This window comes from Prionailurus bengalensis, chromosome C2 (genome assembly GCF_016509475.1).
Source record: "Prionailurus bengalensis isolate Pbe53 chromosome C2, Fcat_Pben_1.1_paternal_pri, whole genome shotgun sequence".
NCBI lineage: Eukaryota > Metazoa > Chordata > Mammalia > Carnivora > Felidae > Prionailurus > Prionailurus bengalensis.
The window spans coordinates 139,935,576-139,955,001 of NC_057350.1; the positions used below are offsets into that span (position 1 = coordinate 139,935,576).

Consider the following 19,426-nt stretch of genomic DNA (forward strand, 5'->3'; position numbering starts at 1 on the left):
CTTGTTTCATTTTCTGAAAAATTTCAGGAACTAATAAAGCAAGAGCTAAATAAACCTTTACTAGACTGTTGGAAGAGCATGATTTCTTTCTTGAAAACATATGCCTGGGTAATTTTATTCTTTTAGAGCAAACTACTTTTATGATTTTCCACAAAAATACGCCAAGCCATCCTCAAACTAACCTCCCAATGACTTCCAAATGACTTTAGTGTGCGGACACGCATTATATTCCCATACACACACAGCCATACTCATGGAATCGGCACCACGGTTCCAGCTCCAGACACAATAAGTATTGTGCAGTTCTTGGCAGTTTCCTAAGGGACATGCTTCACTGTATTCTCTATGCACATTATGAAAATCAACCAAAGTTCTGTAATTTATTACCATCATTTTTACTAGACTTCACTGACGCTTCTCTAAGAGCCAACTTCCAAGATTCAATGCTGTTTATTTTAATAACAAAGCAATGACACGAAGTCTTAAAACATTCTTTCAAAATGGAAAAAAATACCAATGCCCTTGTAAGCCCTGTTCACTGTAGGGGGCACGAGAGGCACATTGTGTTGACATACGTTGTCTCACTGTGTGTCCCTCTGTTCACCTCATGCTTTAAGTGTTAGAAACAAAGAAATAACACTCTGACTTTAACGTTTTGGCTCTCCTTTAGTATGAAATCATGAAATAAAAACGAATAACTGTGTATTCCTTTGAGACTCTGATAATCAGGGTGATCACTCAGTTGGCACATTTCTGTTTCCATCAGGTTATAAAAATTGAGAGCCTTCTAATATTATTTGATTATGCTGCCCCTCTAGAGATCACTAGCTATTATTACCCTAAACCTTTTATTATTCTGAAACACACAGTCAGTTATTAAAATATTGCATTTGAGGGGCGCCTGGGTGGCTCTGTCGGTTAAGCATCCGACTTCAGGTCAGGTCATGATCTCACGGTTTCTGAGTTCAAGCCCCACGTAGGGTTCTGTGCTGACAGCTTGGAGCCTGGAGCCTGCTTTGGATTCTTTGTCTCCTTCTCTCTCTGCCACTCCCCCACTTGTGCTCTCTATCAAAAATAAGTAAATGTAAAAACATTTTTTACAAAATATTGCATTTGAGTTATAAGGATGGAAAAAAAATACTGCAGTCTTTTGCTGTTCAAAACAAAACTCGGTGATGTTGCATCACAAACACATTTGGGAAAGTAGTTAAGTTGCCAGGTTTCAAATTATCAGAGGGATGGAGTAAAAACAAATTCATTGAATAACACAGAATTTCCAAACTCAGCTAATGGACAAGATGATTCATTGTTCTGATGTGGCAAGACAAAATGGAAAGTCAACAACTGGGAAAGCACAAAAATGCAGAGACTGGAAACTTTCAAAGTTGGGCATGGAAAGCAAGCAATTTGCTGTAATCAGAGTGTAATAGGCAGCATTAATTTATAGGAAGATGCCTTTTGGAGTACCAAATTAGCCTAATCAATTTAGAAACTTATTAATGGTCCTGACAATTTTCCTTAAGGACCACATCAAGGTATATAACATAACTGTTAAAGTCACTTTAGCATTTGCATAAAATTAGTTTATCTTCACATCAAATCTGAGTATGGTTATAAAACCTATCTTGGAATACATTTTGGAGCAATTTTCAAATTAAAGTTTCATTAGTACTGCCTTAATACTGTCATTTATTGATTGTTCTCATCTCCATTCCAGTCATAGACTATCATTGTCCCAAGTAATTCATTCCAATGTATGATAGACTTAACAGAAGCTATTTCCCTGAATATGTGGAAAGAAAAGGAAACTGTTCAGGGTAGCACAGAGAACATCAGGCATTGAGTCAAACAAGGTTAATTCATGATCCAACTTTGCTACCTACCAGTTACTCAACTTGCCAAATCACTTGACCTTTTGTTTATGTATCTTAAAAAAAAATGTAACTGTCGTAATGGTAACACATACCCACCTGATTTGTGGGAAGAAACAAATGAGAAATTACAGATGTCATTTCAGTGTTCTATAAAACACTGTTTCATTGTTGTATTTTAGTGTGTGCCTTGATAGGAATAGAATGCTTGCTCTAAATGGACAAAGCAATGTGAATCCCATAATTCACAATGGCAACCTTTTCTACCCTGAATAGTATTTAGTTTTTCCTCAAATTTTCTTACACATGCTAAAAAATCCTAATTACGGAAACTTGTACTTTGTTAAAGGCATTTTTTTAAGAAGGAACTTCTTTCATCTGATGTCCTCAGAGTTTCGAAGACTTCCTCTTCAACTTTTGAATATTTAAATTCAGAAATCATGTTCTAATTTATGATCTAAAAAGAGAAAACATGTTTCGGAGTGCCTGGGTGGCTCAGTCAGTTGAGCATCTGAGTCTTGATTTCATCTCAGGTCATGATCCCAGCGATATTCTCTTTCTCTCTCTCCCTCTCTCTCTCTTCCCCTCTCTCTCTCCCTCTCTCTCTCTTTCCCCTTGCCCCTCTCTCTGGCTCGTGCTCTCTCACTGTCAAATACGTAAAATAAATAAATTAATTAAATAAAAAGAAAACTTTTAAAATTTTTGGTATCATCTCTACAGGTTAACTTGTTCTGGTTTTTCATTTACAAAGAGTCAAGGAAGTATACATTGGGATCAGACATAATTTATGATTAATAAATAATTAAGGGTTATTCCACTCATTAATAAGGAATTTCTACACATGCAGAGTGCTCACCCAAAATCCATAGGAATGGAAAAATGGTATTTTGAAAGCAATTTCTTAAGGTCAAACTTTTCTTTATGAGGCTCTAAAAAACTTTACTCAACTCACTAAAAGCCATTAATTAACCAATAATTGAACCATGTCTACTTTACTCAGAAGAGACCAAATGACACAGTGTATCAAAAATTTGATAGATTATGAGGCTGTTTTTAAGGCAATTCTTAAAGTATCTTAAGATTCTGGTAACTATTTCAACCCTCTACAAATTCTATGCCTACCACATTGCAGAATTTAATCATTTACTCACTCAACAATGTTTGGGGATACCTACTTTGTTCAAGGCACTGTCCAGCATCACAAGAGGTAGAAAGATTAATACAACATGGTCCCTGTCATACAAGAATTATTCTCTGTGGGATTATAGCTATCATTGTCTAGATTATTGATGCCTGGAGAGACTTGTGAAGAACTGTGAAGAATTATCAAGGGAAATCAAATTAATTCACTGCATCCTACTTATTAATTATTTAAACAAATATGAACTTGCCCACTGCTTTTACCTCAGAGCTACCCCTCTCATTCCTGGAAGGTATCCATTTTCCCAGGTTCCCCAATGAGTCAAGCTGACTCCAGTTTTTAACTCATCACAATGAGTATCAGCACGATGAATTTGTCTAAGTAAGTGGGCTCAAACTCACTGCCATGCAACCATGGACAAAGGTATCGTTAAAGGAAGTGAATTTACAAAGCGTCGTCTAAGGAATACATGGCCTTCCTGTTCCGCTAGAAACTTTGAAATGTTTAAAGTTAAGACAAACCAGAAAGCATCCAGTAACTACACTGCTCTTCACTTTTAAGAAAGATTCCTATCAAAGTCTCTGCTGTATTAACAAGAAGATGTTATTCGCTGCATCATTCAGTTCCCTTTTCATGAAGACTCATGGGAAAACTTCCCTCCAGTCTCAGTCCTAGGAATGGTGTTTTTCTCTTGAACAGCATTGTTCTGATGATATCTGTGCCCACGGATGTGATTGCTGTTTAAAAGCTTAGGGCCAAGGACCCCTGGGTGGCTCAGTTGGTTGAGTATCCGGCTCTTGATTTCAGCTCAGTTCATCATCCCAGGGTCATGGAACAGAGCTGCATGACAGGCTCCACACTGAGCTTGGAACCTGATTAAGATTCCCCTTCCTCTTCCCACCCCCCACCCACCCACCCTGCCTCTCTCTCTCTCCAACCCCTGCCCCCTGCTCTCTCTTCCCACTTTGTCCCTCTCCCCTGCTCACTTGTTCTAAGAAAAAAATAATAATAAAACCTTAGGGCCAAATATACAGACCAAGTCGTCCAAGTGGATAAACCCTTAGAACACATTTCTTTTCCTATCTTTCCTACTTCTAAGGAAATTTCTCTTTGTCATGTGCTTCTGAATGACCAACTGATTTTTAACTTTCTTAAGTGTAATTGAAATACAGAGAAGTGCATAAATCATAGGTACAACTTGAGTTTTTGCAAGGGAATAAACCCACATAATCAACACTCAGATCAGAAAACAGAACGTTTCAGCACGTTGCCCCCTTCCCCTCCAGAAATTATGATGTATTCGTAAGTTAGTTTTACTTAATTTTGAACATGTGTGAATGGACTCAGGCTTTTGGGGCTTGCTGGCCTTTGTTGGTCAACATTACATATGTGAGATTATTGATATTTTAGTCTGCAATTACAGTTTATTTCTTCTCATCCTAGTCTCTTATTTTGTAGATTTAATTTAGCGATATTTTACATTGTTTTTTTTTAAGGTTATTTATCTATTTGGAGAAAGAGAGAAAGAGACAATGAGCAGAATAGGGGCAGAGAGAGAGGGAGAGAGAGAATCCCAAGCAGGCTCTGTGCAGAGCTCAAACTCATGAACCACAAGATCATGACCTGAGCCAAAATTAGGAGTCAGACCCTTAACCAACTGAGCCACCCAGGCACCCCACATTGTTTTTAAAACTTCTCAAACTAGGGGCGCCTGGGTGGCTCAGTCGGTTAAGCGGCCGACTTCGGCTCAGGTCATGATCTCACGGTCCGTGAGTTTGAGCCCCGCGTTGGGCTCTGTGCTGACGGCTCAGAGCCTGGAGCCTGTTTTGGATTCTGTGTCTCCCTCTCTCTGACCCTCCCCTGTTCATGCTCTGTCTCTCCCTGTCTCAAAAATAAATAAAAGGTTAAAAAAAAAAAACTTCTCAAACTCGTTACCAAAAAGGTAAAGAAGAGACATTGTTTGCTTAGATATGCCATTAAAGGCCCAGGGAACAAAAGAAAAAAATGAACAAAGTGGACTGTGAAAAATTTTTTAATCTGTACATCTAAAAAACATTACCAACAGAATTAAAAGGCAAACCACAGAATGGGAAAAACTTGCAAATCATATACCAAATAAGGGACTAACCAAAATATATAGTGAATTCCTAAGACTCAACAACAACAGCAGCAAAACAAGCCATCTAACTCAAAAATGAGCAAAGGACTCAAATAGACTTTTCCCCAAAGAAGATATACAAATGATGAATAAGCACACAAAAAGATATTTAATACACTAATCATTAGGGAAATGCAAATCAAAACTACAGTGAGGGTCACCTGGATGGCTCAGTTGGTTGAGTGTCGGACTTTGGCTCAGGTCATGATCTCACATTTCGTGAGTTTGAGCCCCATGTAGGGCCCTGTGCTGACAGCTCAGAGCCTGGAGCCTGCTGTGGGTTCTATGTCTCCCTTTCTCTCCACCCCTCCCCCATGTGCACGGGTGTGCATTCTCTCTCTCTCTCTCTCTCTCTCTCAAAAATAAACATTAAAAACAATTTTAAAAAAACTACAGTGAGATACCATCTCGTATCTACTAAATTGGCTACCATTAAAACAACAACAATGAAAGGAATGAAGGGAGGGAGGGAGGGAGGTGAACGAATGAACCAGAAAATGAGTTTTGGCAAGGATCAGAGAAAGTGGAACTCTTGTGCACTGGGAATGTAAAATGGTACAGCCATGAGAAAAAAAAAAACACTATGGCAACTCCTCAAAAAATTACAAACAGAATCACTATATGATCCAGTAATTCTGCTTCTGGGTATGTTCCTAAAGGATTGAAAGCAGCCTGGAAGAGATGTTTGTACAGCCATGTTCACAGCAGCATTATGCCCAAAAGGCAAAATGCAGAAGCAACCCAAGTGCCCATTGATAGAAGCATGAATAAACAAAATGTCATTTATACATATAACAGGAAGGAAATACTCTAATATATGCTACTGTACATGGATGAACCTTGACGACATTATGCTGAGTAAAATAAGCCAGTTACAAAAAGACAATTATTCTCTGATTCCACTTACAGGAGGTACTTACAGTAGTCAAAATCATACAGACAGTAAGTATAAAGATGGTTGCTAGGTAATAGGGAGAGGGAAATGTGGAGTTATTGTTTAAAGGGGATAGAGTTTTAGTTTTGCAAGAAGAGTTCTGGATATGTGCAGTGATGAAGGATGCAAAACTATATGAATGTATTTAATGCCACTGAACTGTACTCTTACAAATGGTTAAGATGATAACTTTCATGTTTTATGTATTTTATTCGGATCATTTTCTATAAAAGGTAAAGAATAAGTAAGTAAATAGTGTCTATTCACCAAAGTCGGAAAATCAACTAATACCCTCTAGAAAAAAAAAAAAGTAAAATATAACAATTCTGAAAGAGAAGATCTTAACTTTTCAGCTAAACCCAAGTCCAATTAACCATAATATCTTATGAGTTGATATTTCTAGTTAATTAAATTATGTGGTTGACAAATTCTGTTTGTATTTCAAAACTTTTATTTTTATTTATTTTGTTAAATTTGTTCCTGATTTTTCATTTTATTTTATGGCACATAGAGTGTAAGCAAAAGGAAGAGAGTTCAAAAATTGTCCCATCTTAGCTATGTATATGCATATTTCCTAGCTTAGTTCCTTATCTCTAAACTGTGTTTAATGGTATTTCTTTGCTCCTAAAATTGTGAATTAAACATAAAGAGCTAATTGTATTCTATCAAAGTACTAGTTAAAATGTAGTAGCTGTTGGGGCACCTGGGTGGCTCAGTCGGTTAGGCGTCCGACTTCAGCTCAAGTCATGATCTCGTGGTCCGTGAGTTCGAGCCCCGTGTCGGGCTCTGTGCTGACAGCTCAGAGCTTGGAGCCTGTTTCAGATTCTGTGTCTCCCTCTCTCTCTGACCCTCCCCCATTCATCCTCTGTCTCTCTCTGTCTCAAAAATAAATAAACAAAAAAAATTTTTAAAATACATAAATAAAATAAATTGTAGTAGTTGTCTAGCTATTTTTCATACACTAAACGCTCCACGAGCTCAGGGTCTTTCTTTTCCTGTCAACTTTGATATCCCCAGGACCAATATTCTGTAAGCACATAGTAACTACTCATCAGATATTTACTGACTGCATTATGTTAAAGCAAACAGAAAATAATTAATTGCCCTGAAGTCTCTGATGAAAAAATCTGGTCAAAATTTGAACATAAGTTAGGAAAATGTGCTTTAAAAATATATGAATTTTCTGATACTTTCTATATTTTCCATAATTTAGTTATATTGGTTCTTCTATCTTTTCATACATCTAGCACAGTAAAAAATATGAGGATGATGATTATAATACGCCAAGTAATGTACAGACAACCCTCCACATTCCCACTCCAGGTCTCAAGACCCCAATCCCTGGAACCTGTAAATGTCACCTTCTTTGGGAAAAGAGTCATTGCAGGTAGGATTAACTTAAGGATCTTAAAATAAGAAATTATTCTGGATTATCAGGATAGGCCCTAAATGCAATCACAAATGTCCTTAGAAGAGAAAAGCAGATGGAAATTAGACTCACAGAGGAGAAGGCAATGGGAAGACAAAGGCAGAGACAGAAGTGATGTGACCACAAACCAAGGAATGCCAATGGCCACCAGAAGTTGCAACAGGCAAGGTACAGATTCCCCCCTAGAGCCTCCAGAGAGTACACAGCCTTGCTGAGACCTCGATTTCAGTCCAGTCATACTGATTCCAGATTTATGACCTTCAGAATTGTGAGAGAATTCATTTCTGTTGTTTGAAGCCACCACATTTGTGGCAATCTGGTTGAGTAACTATAGAAAACTAATACTTGATGGTGATCAATCAACCCATGAAATTCAATCAATCACTTAGTATCACCATGTTACAGCTAAAGCAAAGAAATGTGCAATAAGTTGACTAAATTCTCACATTTTTAAATTTTTTAATGTTTATTTTTGAAGGAGAGACAGAGCGGGGGGAGGGGGGGAGAGAGAGAGAGAGAGAGTGAGTGGTGGAGGGGCAGAGAGAGAGGGGGGGAGACACAGAGTCTAAAACAGGCTCCAGGCTCCAAGCTGGTAGCACAGAGCCCAATGTGGGGCTCAAACTCAGGAAACGTAAGATCATAACCTGAGCTTAAGTCGGACAATTCACCAACTGAGCCACCCAGGAGCCTCTAAATTCTCACAGCTTGTAAGGAACAGAGCAAGGATTTAAACTAAGGTGTTCCAGTTCTTGAGTGCACTTTCTTAAATGCTACATCATGTTAAAAGACTATTTTGTCTCTGTAACTTTAATGCCAAATTTTACTATGAATGAAACACTTGCATCCACTTGAGAGCTCAATCCAGTGCCTATATTCTTCAAATTCTAGGTGATCTGGATAGATTTGGTACACTGAGACTAACTACTGGAAGTTCTTCTCAACAAAATAGTTTTAAAATCTAGAGTTTTCAGGACACCTTCTGGAGTTTCAAGTGCATTTCTTTGTTTAAGTAAAAGTCAAATAAAGATACTATAGACATATTTCATTATTATGTCTTTCATTTCAATTGGGGGTAGATGAGAGATTGTTAAAGAAGAAAGAAATCTCTAATAATTGTCTAATAATAAATTATAAAAACAGCAGCGATTAACTCTTTAGATATATAAACAAGGACACATCACAAGACCAGAATAAAACTAAACAGAGGATGCCTGACCCCGTGTTATAAGAGACCTTAGTTAAATCCGCAAATGGACCTCCTTAATGCTGCCCTGTAATAGTATTTGTTGTTCTCATGGAGACAGATAGGTCTAATGGGTAATCAAGATATGCCAAGATTAGTACTGTGTGCCAGAAGACGGGCTACATAATTACATAGAGGCAAAGTTAAGAACTCTCCTTTACTGCAAATCTCTGACTTAAGAGACCAGTTTAGAAATGCTGTATGTTTGCCAGCTTTGGTACATATAATTCGAGATCAGAGTGGACTGCCACTTTGTGTTTCAAATAAGGCAAAAAATGAAACACATGGTTGGATGACACTACAAAGTAATGAAATCATTAAATGGCCTAGAGCACTCTATCGTCACTCTAAAACTGTGTTCTAGTATTCTCTACCAGTACATCAGTAGGTTAGGAAAAAGATACTCTTTGAATCCCATTCTCAGTCTCTGCAAAATACTAAAAGTGGTACAGAATTACCTGGATTTGATTACAATCACATTTCAAATGCGATAAAGACTTTGTGAAGAAATCTGATTCATCTCTGCTTCTCAGTATCCTTAAAGTTCTTTCTTATTGAACTTTATTTTTAAAGTTAAGGATGGGTCAATCCACAAACAGGAGTTATTGCCAATCTTAGCAAGCCCTAGATTATGTAAATTAATGCATTTTTAACATACTGGAATTTTTTTAAGGATCTCAAATGTGTTTGTTAATTACTTGTTCAAATTAATTACACCAAATTTGAGGCACATAATTCCATTTGAGCTGATCTAGGTTTCCAAAGAGCCTACTCAAGTGCTTGCTTAATGTTCAACCCACAGGCTTTATTTTATTCAAAGTCTCTCTGTAGAGGCTTGTCAAAAAACCAAGGAGTGTCATCTACCTTGAGCTCTAAGCCCTTGCAACATTCAAAATTAAAACTCCTTCCCCAATATCAGTTTCTTCGGTCTGTGACACCAATATGACTCAGATGCTTATAGAGCTTAAATCATTTTCCAGAAGTCTGGTTGTTCAAATCACCAAATAATAGCACATAAACTAATAGTCCTATTGTGCAAATATGAAACAAAAAAAATTGTCAAACACCTAACAGATGTTCATGTGATTATAAGGTTAACCCACTTATAAGACTCATCATAAAATATTTTGCAGTTCAAAAATTCATATTTACAATTAATTTCAATACTTCGTTACCAAGGTTAAATATGTTAACCACTGTAACAACCTCATTATCTACTTCGAAAAAAACAAACAAAACCTCAAGGCAAGTTACTACTGTACTATTTTTATATTCCTGTGAATGTATTCAGAAATGGATTACTTAAAGTACACAAAGTATGATTTTTTAAGACTTCAAATATTTGAAGGACACAAACGTTAATTTTATGCAACACTACGTTACTACTAGAAAACACAACTTAACCCTAAAACAAAGAAATCAAAGGAATAACTTAGTTTACTGTAACAGAGAAATGTCCTTTTATTTGACAACAAACAATAAGATACTATGCAAGTGTGATGAAACCTAGTAAGATAACTTGTCAAAGATTCTCTATTTCCAAAGTTGTTCCCCCATCTGGGATATGAATATCATTAGTATCCCAACGGACTTACATACTTTTATCTGATCATTCCATTCATGTGCAGGCAAATCAGATCTGTGACTTAAAATACATCACTATTCCCCAGATATGCATAATTATAGCTTATGAAGAAATACAACAAATACGATCTATTTGCTGCTTTCGTTCTTTGTTTTAAAACCTCAAAATCTTTAGACAGCACACAACAAATTATCTGAAGAACTCATCAGTAATGAATTTATAGTTGGAGATTACAAGAAAATAATGGAAGATGTGTCCTCAACTACCTGCATACATTTTGCAGTAACAAATGCAATATCTTAATTAAATTTCAGATAAAATAAGCCCTAAATTGGATGTGAATCTTTTAGCCAAAGTTGTTATTGTAGATGAGACACTATGTTTTGTTGAATTACAAACATTTTTCATTACTGAACTTTTGATGCACCTAGTAAATAGCAAATCACAGCAGGGGGTGTAATTGTTTTGAAAATACTGCTGAAAATAAAAAGGAAATGTTCAAACAAGCTGCATGTATCTCTTAATAGAAATTCAACATCCTGTTAGGATCTGAGCATTAATTATAAGCTGGCTAAACTATGAGAGTGTCCAGGTAGACCTCAGGATAACTCTAGAGAGTCATAAAAATGTGATGTTAGCATCAGGTATATTTAATGTTATAAATCACAGATTGTTAAGAGAAAGGCTATACAATACTACTACTGATTTACAGTAAAGGGGCTCAAAGAAGAAACACTGTCAAGGGGAACACCAAGACCTCAGCATTTAGCCCTCTCTACAGATGGCAAGCCAAATGACATAAATGTGACACATTTTTCATTTCATTTGAAGTCTAAGTTGGACGTTTCTGTTAAACATGTGAAATAGTTGTACATGAATCAATCTATGATGTGGTACTAATTTTTCATGGGGTTTAGAACTCAGATGGTCCTCCCACTTTTCAAATGAGGTTCGACAAGGTTGAGTAATGATTGGAGGAATCAACTTTGAAGTCCAGCAATCTTGGGTTCTAAAACACTAACTGGAACTTTTCCAAATTTTACATCTCTAAGGCTCCTTTTTCCTTATCCACAAAATAGAGAAGTAAGGATGTTGCCTTCCTGGGGTTGTTATATATTTAAAGGAGCTGTAAGGGCCTTCATACAGTGCTTAGTGTGCTGTGAATGGGGAAAAAATGTTAGGCGTCATTATTACAGTTGTTCTTGTTCTTGTCAAATGACCCCAAGTTCCTTCAGCCACTCTGTAACAAAGCAAAGCAGTCCAGACGTCCTGTATTTTGGCTCAGGTTTCTTTCTCCTAACACACATAGCTTCTAGCACCTCACTTATTGAAATCTAAGATAACACATTAACTCAAGATGCTTACCCATTCCCCTAGTCTATGGTTGAGCTCCATGGATAGAGCACTCCAGTTAATTTCTGAGGAACATCTGGAAGGAAATACGAAGACATTGCAGCAACCCCCAGACACAATGTGCTGCATCCATCAACATAATTTGAAATGACCCATATTTGCCTTTCATGTTTCCGGACCAGAGGATAGTGACTAAATTACCCAGTACGGAGCAAGGGTGACAGGAAAACCCAGAAGGAGATAAACCTTTCCCAGTGGTTTCAGGGAACGTGGTGAACCAGAACCGAGTGGACATGAAAATCCCTTTTAACAGACAAGTAGCAAACAGCCTCAAGAGAAGAGACAGACATTTCCCTAGGACATCCCCAGAAAGCGCCACAGGAATGTCAGCAAAAAGCACCAGCTCGAGGGTCCCTAGTTACACCTACAGAACAGAAAGTAGTCTTGCAAGTCAGTTCAAGCTTCCAGAATTTGGAGATGCTCATAACACCCAGGAACATCGCATTCCTTGCTACTTTAGCTGCAGCTCAGGCTGAAGCAGACACAAACATCGTCCCCAGAAATATGTGATGCAGACAAGTCTGAACTGTAAGGGGGGCAGACAGGACATTGGGCATTTCACAAGGGGCGACAGTGTGTTGGGCCCCGCAGGTTTCCTCTGACCCCAATTTGCACGCACAATAAAACTTCTCCCTAAACGCAAGAAGTCAAAAGGCACGCAGACCCTGTACCCTCTCCTCCAACTCAATCCCCTGGACCAGGAAGGCAATCAGATCTAGGGGCACTGATTTACCCTTAACCTCCCAACCCCACCCGAAATGTTAAAATTATTCCCCTGGAGGAAGGCTTCCTGTAACTGGGTGGCATCCCCACTGCCCTCAAATCTTGTACATCCGCAGGGGAGATCTTGAAAAGAAACAAAAAAGGGAGGAAAGGGAGAAAAAAAAAAGGACGAATTAGAAGGAAGAAAATGAAAAGAAAAGACAATCACGAAGCTAGCCCGCTGTGCTTTCTTATCCCAACAACTTCGCCTGGTTTCCCGAGGAGGGAGCGCGCCCCACACACACCCAATAGGAGACAGGCGGCAGGGAGTCCGTCCTCGGTGGCCCAGCCCTCGACTCCAGCCGGAGCCTGGCTGACCCTGTCGCCCCTGCCGCTGCTTCCTCTGCCCCTTGGTCCCCGTCAGCGCGTGGTGCCTAGAGACCCTCAAGCTCTGCGCTCTACACTCCGGGCCCCCCACTGCCTCACATCTCTGCTGGGCGCCGAGCGGAAGAGACAAGGGAGCAGACTGATGGTGTGGGGTCCGAGGGGACAGGGGAACGTCCCGGGTGCGGACTATGCGAATGCCCATTCGGTACGCCTCACCGCGCCCGGGGGCGCAACCCCAGCCCCGCGCCCGGCACCGCAGCCAACTCCGCCACCCGCACGGAGACACCTCTTTTGCGCTCAACTTACCGCGGCTGGACTGAGCTTTCGGCGCCCCCAGCAGTTTTTCTCTCCTTCCTCCCGCCGAGCCCTTCATCCTCCTGCCGGCGGCCGCCCTGCGCCCCGGCCCCGGCATCAGGAGGAGCGGCCGCCCGGGCTGGCTGGCCCCGGGGGCGCACAAGGGCCGGTCTGCAGCCTCGGTGGTGAGAGTCACCACGAGGCGTGAGCGGCTGCCGCGGAGAATAGTCCCCGGAGCGCCGCTCGTGTGGTCCCTCGGGCTCTGGCTGGAGGTGGCTGTCGGCGCGCCTCTGCCTCCGCCGCGCCCGCCGTGCTCTCTCTGCACGCGTCCCGAGCCCGCGCCAGCCTCAGGTGCACCCAGCTGGGGAGAGGTGCGAGCTGGAGCGGAGGGAGGGGCCGGCCCGGGGGTGCCAGGGAAGGGAGAGAAGGCTGAGCGGAGAGAAAGAAACCGAGGGGAGAAGAACTAGCTTTCATGGAGTGAGTGGATCCTGGGTGTTAAGGGGAAATGCGAGCGACAGAAATGCATCCAGAAACTGTGGGTATTAGAAATGAGCTCAAGTGAGCTGCTTCAGGAGGCTCGGGAAAGGGGCTTTCCTTTTGTGCTTAGGTCCTTTATCTTCCCGGGTTGCATACAGGTCTACCTGAAAACAGCCCCACCCCCACCTCCACACTCCTCTTTTTTTTTCTTTTTTCTTTTTTTTTTTTAACGGTGAACCTCCAATCTCAGATTGCAGATGCAAAGTGATAGGGTGAAGCTACTGTAAGTATGAGGGGAAATTCCACCTCCACAAAACCCATGTTCCCCCCTCTTGAGGGACCCAGGTCCTACTGGGATTTTTCTTCTCTCACCTGATACCTCCATCCCTCCCCCTTCTGTTTCTCACCCCTCCCTCTCTCCTTCCCTCCCTTCCCCCTCCCTCTATCCCCTCCCCCTCTTCTCACTCTTCTCACTCTTCTCTCTCTTCTCTCTCTCTCTCTCTCTCTCTCTCTCACACACACACACACACACACACACACTACAATACTCTGGGGATGAAAACATATCCTCCATTCTCCTTTCTTAGGAGGTAAAGAGGTGTTTCTCAAATTTTGACGTGCACAGGAATCATCGAGGAAATCAGGTTAGAGTTCAAATTCTGTTCCGATAGGCTTGGAGTGGGGCCTGAGAGTCACTGCTTGTTTAATGGTGTAACAGAGGATGCTTATCCAAGGACCACATTGCCCAGTGGGCAGTAGTCTCTGAAAGGGCGTAGTGTCCCTCAGGTGCTGGTTGGAGGTGGGCAAAACACAAACAATATAAATTCACTTTCTAGTACCAGCTGAGCCACTAGCTATTTGTACCATGATCTGAAATAACAAGTCCCTGGGACAGTGTCTTTCATGGGGTTTCAGCATGCTGTGTAGGCCAAATAACTTAGAAACGTGAACTGAGTGCACAAGTATAAAATGCCCCACATGTACAATGCTGTCATCATTGTCATTAATAATCTGCTATTGATAAAATTATTAGGAATACTAATGTTGAGGAAAGTGTATATAATAATGGTAATCTGCTGTGTGTTTTCAAGAGTAGCTCTAAAAAATAATCAACAGTGACTTCCCCACAAATTCACAGACATTTAGAAAGTAAATGCTGAGTAACATCCTCAAAAGAGTAGACTGTTCATCCTCTGAGCCAGTTGTTGACTTTAGCAGAGAACGGCACCATTCAAGTATGCATTATCAAGTAGTTAAATCATTTTTCAAGCTAATGGATAAAGAAAACCAAGAAATGCAAATGCCAAGAATAAGGAAATAAAAAGAGAAATACAGTAAATGCACCAAAAAAATATGTGGTTTCGACTTAGCCTATGTTAGTTTGGTTTGATACTCTCTCTTGACGTGTTTTCATCTGGATTTAAACATTCATCCTATCATTTCAGTTCATCAAGTGTTAACACGTCTTTATTGTGGTAAAGGCCTTTCCTGGGGTGAACAGAGTCAGACACCATTCCTGCTTTGCAAGAACAATTTGACAATATACCAAGAAGCACCATATTAGGTAGTCTATGGTCCCACTAGAGACTACCAAACACCATACTGCAGCGAGTTCAAAAGGCAGTGAGGCCTGGAGAAACTTCACAGAATCAAAGAGAAGGAAAGTCATTCTAGAAAAACCTTCAACTATGATAGGATTCCATCAGGCAAGAATTAAAAAGGAAGTACCGTTAAGACGAAAGAGTAAGGGCAGAAAAGTATGGGGAGCAGTGGATCCCTTGGCCCAAAACATACACTGCATGGAAGAAGATAAGGAAAGAGCTTGGAAGATTGGCAGGTGCTAGGACTGCTACCTTGAGCAGACTGTACTTCACTTGAGAAGTGCTGAGCTGAGGACCACCATGCTAAGAAATACAGCAAGAAGATTTGATGAAACAAGTTAATGGGATGACCTAGGAGCAGAAAAGTAGTAGAGTTGTAAAAGCACTTGGGAGGCAGTCAAAGCCACAGGTACGAGATCATAAAGGTATGAACAAAGATATGAACAAAGGTAGGAAAGGAGACCTTTAAAAGGAGACACAATTAACAGTATATCGCAACTATGTGGAGGAGAGAGATTTGTCCAAGGTATCTCTAAGGCTTTGGGGCATCTGGGTGGCTCATTCGGGTAAGCATCAGACTCTTAATTTCAGCTCAGGTCATGATCTCACGGTTTGTGAGTTCAAGCCCCAAGTCGGGCTCCATGTTGACGGCAAGGAAGCTGATTGGGATTCCCTTTCTCCCTCTCTCTCTCTGCCTCTCCCTTGCTTCTGTGCATGCTCGCTCTCTCTCTCTCTCAAAATAAATAAATAAACTTAAAAAAAAGGAAAAAACCTATCTCTATGGTTTTGTGCCTGGAGTATTAGAAATAGGTGACACCGTTAAGAATTGAGAAATCAAGAAGGTTGGTTGGGTACAGTCGGTGGATTTTATTTTTATGTTTATTGGGGAAAGGGTATGAGGTAATGAGTTTTCTTCAGACGTTTTTAGTCAGAGGTTTGGGGGAAGATGTTCAGGTGGGAATGTTTACACAGTCGGGAATAGAAGCCCTGCTCTGGGGAAATAGATTCTGGGTTAGAGCTTGTGTTCGCTTTCATTTTCTAGAGCACTGGGCATGTATAGTTAAGTTGTTGGAAAATATAAGGTTAGTGAGGTTGAATAGAGAAAGAAACACAAAGTCCTTAGGACAGAAGCTTAGCACTATGTCTCTTCCTGTTCCCCAGCATCCATAAAACATGGATAATAGCACCATCTGCATAAAACCGTTTTGTGAATTAAGACAGTGTACTGTTTTCTCATTTAAATTTTTTTGCACTAACCTGACACATAGAAGTCTCTAAAAATGTTCATAATGATTTGACAGAAATAATAAGAGACACCAAATCACAACCAAAAAGATGGGAACAGATGGCTCAATGGGCTTGGTTATTTCCATGTCATGAAATCCAAGTTGGGGAAAAGTTTTGTTACAGGGATGGGGCTGATAACAAATAACAAATGGGGTAGAGGTATTAAAGGGAAAACACTACTGTCACTGAAGAAGGTTTTGGATTTGTTTGGGTTGTCGGGTGGGGGGGGGGTAGGATCTGGTTTTAACAAGTTAATTGATTACCTTCAACGGTCCTGTTAAACCAACAAGGTATCACTATTATGAGTGGCAAAGGAATTAAAAAACAATCTTAGATTATTTTTTAAAGAAAGTTGACAACTGACGATTAAAAAGGGAGACGGGGTTGGGGGGGGTGGGCAGAGGGCTGGTAGCAGGATTGAGGAAGGTTGTTCCTCTTTAGAAAAAGCAAAGTCCCAACATACCTTGTTGATGAGGTTAAGGGGCCAAATGTGTGGGAGAGAAGTTGCAGGTGAGAGAAGGTGAGAATTGATTGAGCAAGAACTGAAAAGAAAAACACAACTAGTGAACCAAGAGTGCAGGTAATCAATCTTAGCAGAGAAAAGGGTCACCTGTTCCTTAGGAGAAAGAACATAGGAATAGGAACAAGAAGATGTACTGAGATTCTAAAGTGGAATGGCAGAACGTAAGAAAGCCTTTCATGATTTTGTCCCTGGATCTCTAGGAAAACACAGATGAGGCCTTCTACTGAAGAAACAGCCTTGTGAGCTAGAAAAAGTAGAGAATATTTGGAACAAGTTTTAACAAGGATGACATGGTGAATCCACAAAAGATGGGAAGAACGATCACCAGGGAATCCTACCAGGTGGGAAGCTGCCTCAGGGTTAAAATATATACATTATAATGAAGACAATCAGCATTTTTATTTTTTACTCTCCTAGTAAAATTCAAAGACCAGAAACACGGTGTGCAGCGTGGCTGACCTAAGTTTAATAATCAACAAAGTAAGACTCTCTTAGTCTTAGTTTCCTCAACTGTAAAATGGGGTAAGACTGTTTTCCTTTCAGTTTTAGGCCTCTATAATAAGATGCTATAATACTGGTGGAGCAGTGGTTCTCAAACTAGAGCATTCTGCAGTGGCACCTGGGGGGGACTTATCAAAACACAGAGTGCTAAGCCTCACCTCTAGAGTTAGTGATTTTTCTCTATCTTAGATGAGTCTCAGAAATTTGAGGGTTTTTTTTTTTTAAGGTCTATTTATTTTTGAGAAAGCAAGTGCAAGCGGGACAGAGGCAGGAAGAGAGGGGGACAGAGAATCTGAAGCAGGCCCCACCCAGAGCCCAACATGGGACTGGAACCCACAAACTGCGAGATCATGACCCGAGTCGAAGTCAGGCGCTCAACCGACTGAGCCACCCAGGCACCCCTGAATTTGAGCTTCTGACAAGTTTCCCAGGGATGCTGACGCTTCTGGTCCAGAGACCGCCCTTTGTAAAGTATTTAATATAACGCTTAGTACATAATAAGTACTAAATACACAGTAGCAGGTGTTTGGGGTTGGTGCTCGCCTCAGGTATGATAGCTGAATATAGAGTTCAAGCTGAAGTGGCTGTAAATGAAACACAAAGGTGAATCATGGACAGAGATTATTGGGAAAGATTGATCAGTTCACAGAAATGCAGATTGCATTTACTGTGGGAAAGATTCAAGATCAGAATCTTGGACATCAATATATGCTTACCCCAACACTTTCTAAAATGGTGGTTTATAATAAAATGCCAAGGCCATAACAATTAAATCAGATAATGGAAGGAGAAAACTGGGTCAAGGAAGAACAGCAAAACTGAGCAGGTCAACACCAATATTGTGACAACACAGAGCCAGGCTCTCGGGCTTGGAAGCCACTGCGAAACAGGAATCGGGGATGTTACGTAACTGTCATTGTCTGAGATGAAGATTTGTAAATCCCAGTCTCTCATGCTGTAAAAACTGCTCCTACTCCCACAACTGAGGGAATCTCTCACTCCTGGAACACTGAGTAACTTGGAATTCATGTGGCTTCCTTAAGTGGAAGCTTTAATACAAATCAAGCCATAGTATTACAACACAATTAATAAAAAGCACATCTGGGGGTGGTTCAGAAAATGTGCTCCAGATATTTAGCCTTCTAGTGATTCACCATTACCCACGTATACGCCTGCCTGTACAGAGCGCCTGTATTTTGTCAAGTACTGCGGTAGGATGGTCTTCAACCTCCAGTAAAATCACTCTTCCAAGATGAGAAAACAGGCTCCGAGAGATAAAGGAACTTCCCTGAGATGATACCTAAAAAACTCCAATGTCTCTGATTAGAAAGCATGTTTAATTTCCACTCTAAAATGTTGTCTCTAAAAAAGTAAAAGTTAATAAATTTCATCTTTCCATTTTCCTTTTGTCTTCATTTGGGTTTTACAGGAAAGTGATTCTGGAATCATGGAACGTATGCAGGAAGTTTACTGGGGAAAGCCCCTGAGGTCAACACCTGAGAGAGAATAAAAGAACCAGAAATGGGTAAAAGGGGAAGTTGAACTCCAATGCAATCTCAACAAAGGCTTCAGCCCATTCCATGGGAGTTCTGGACTCAATGGACCCTTTGGAGTTGTTCTGCACTGAGGACAGACAAGCAGGTCTTTGTACCCTCACGTCAATTTGTCATTCCTAGTAATCAGAATTGAGCTCACAGAGAAGCCTGTAGAACTAACCTGCTCAAATATATGAATATTTCATCATCACTGGTTTATAGGAACCCAAAGAAAACTATCTTAAATGCAGCAATTATTTTAATAAACATTATTATTTGCAAGGCACTGTGATGGGTACTCTAGGGGAACACAAGTTTACTTAAATCACATGTTTGATATCATGT

At 40.4% G+C, this 19,426-nt stretch overlaps 1 protein-coding gene across 1 annotated transcript in view; it reads right to left on the reverse strand.

The window, feature by feature from the left end:
- ZNF385D (zinc finger protein 385D) overlaps positions 1 to 13,443 on the reverse strand; it is a 902,334-nt gene extending 888,891 nt beyond the window's left edge. Inside the window, exon 1 of the mRNA XM_043595510.1 lies at positions 13,170 to 13,443. Coding sequence (XP_043451445.1) covers positions 13,170 to 13,275 — 106 coding nt within the window. The 5' untranslated portion in view covers positions 13,276 to 13,443. The remainder of the gene's footprint in view (positions 1 to 13,169) is intronic.
- Between the last annotated feature and the right edge of the window lie 5,983 nt (positions 13,444 to 19,426).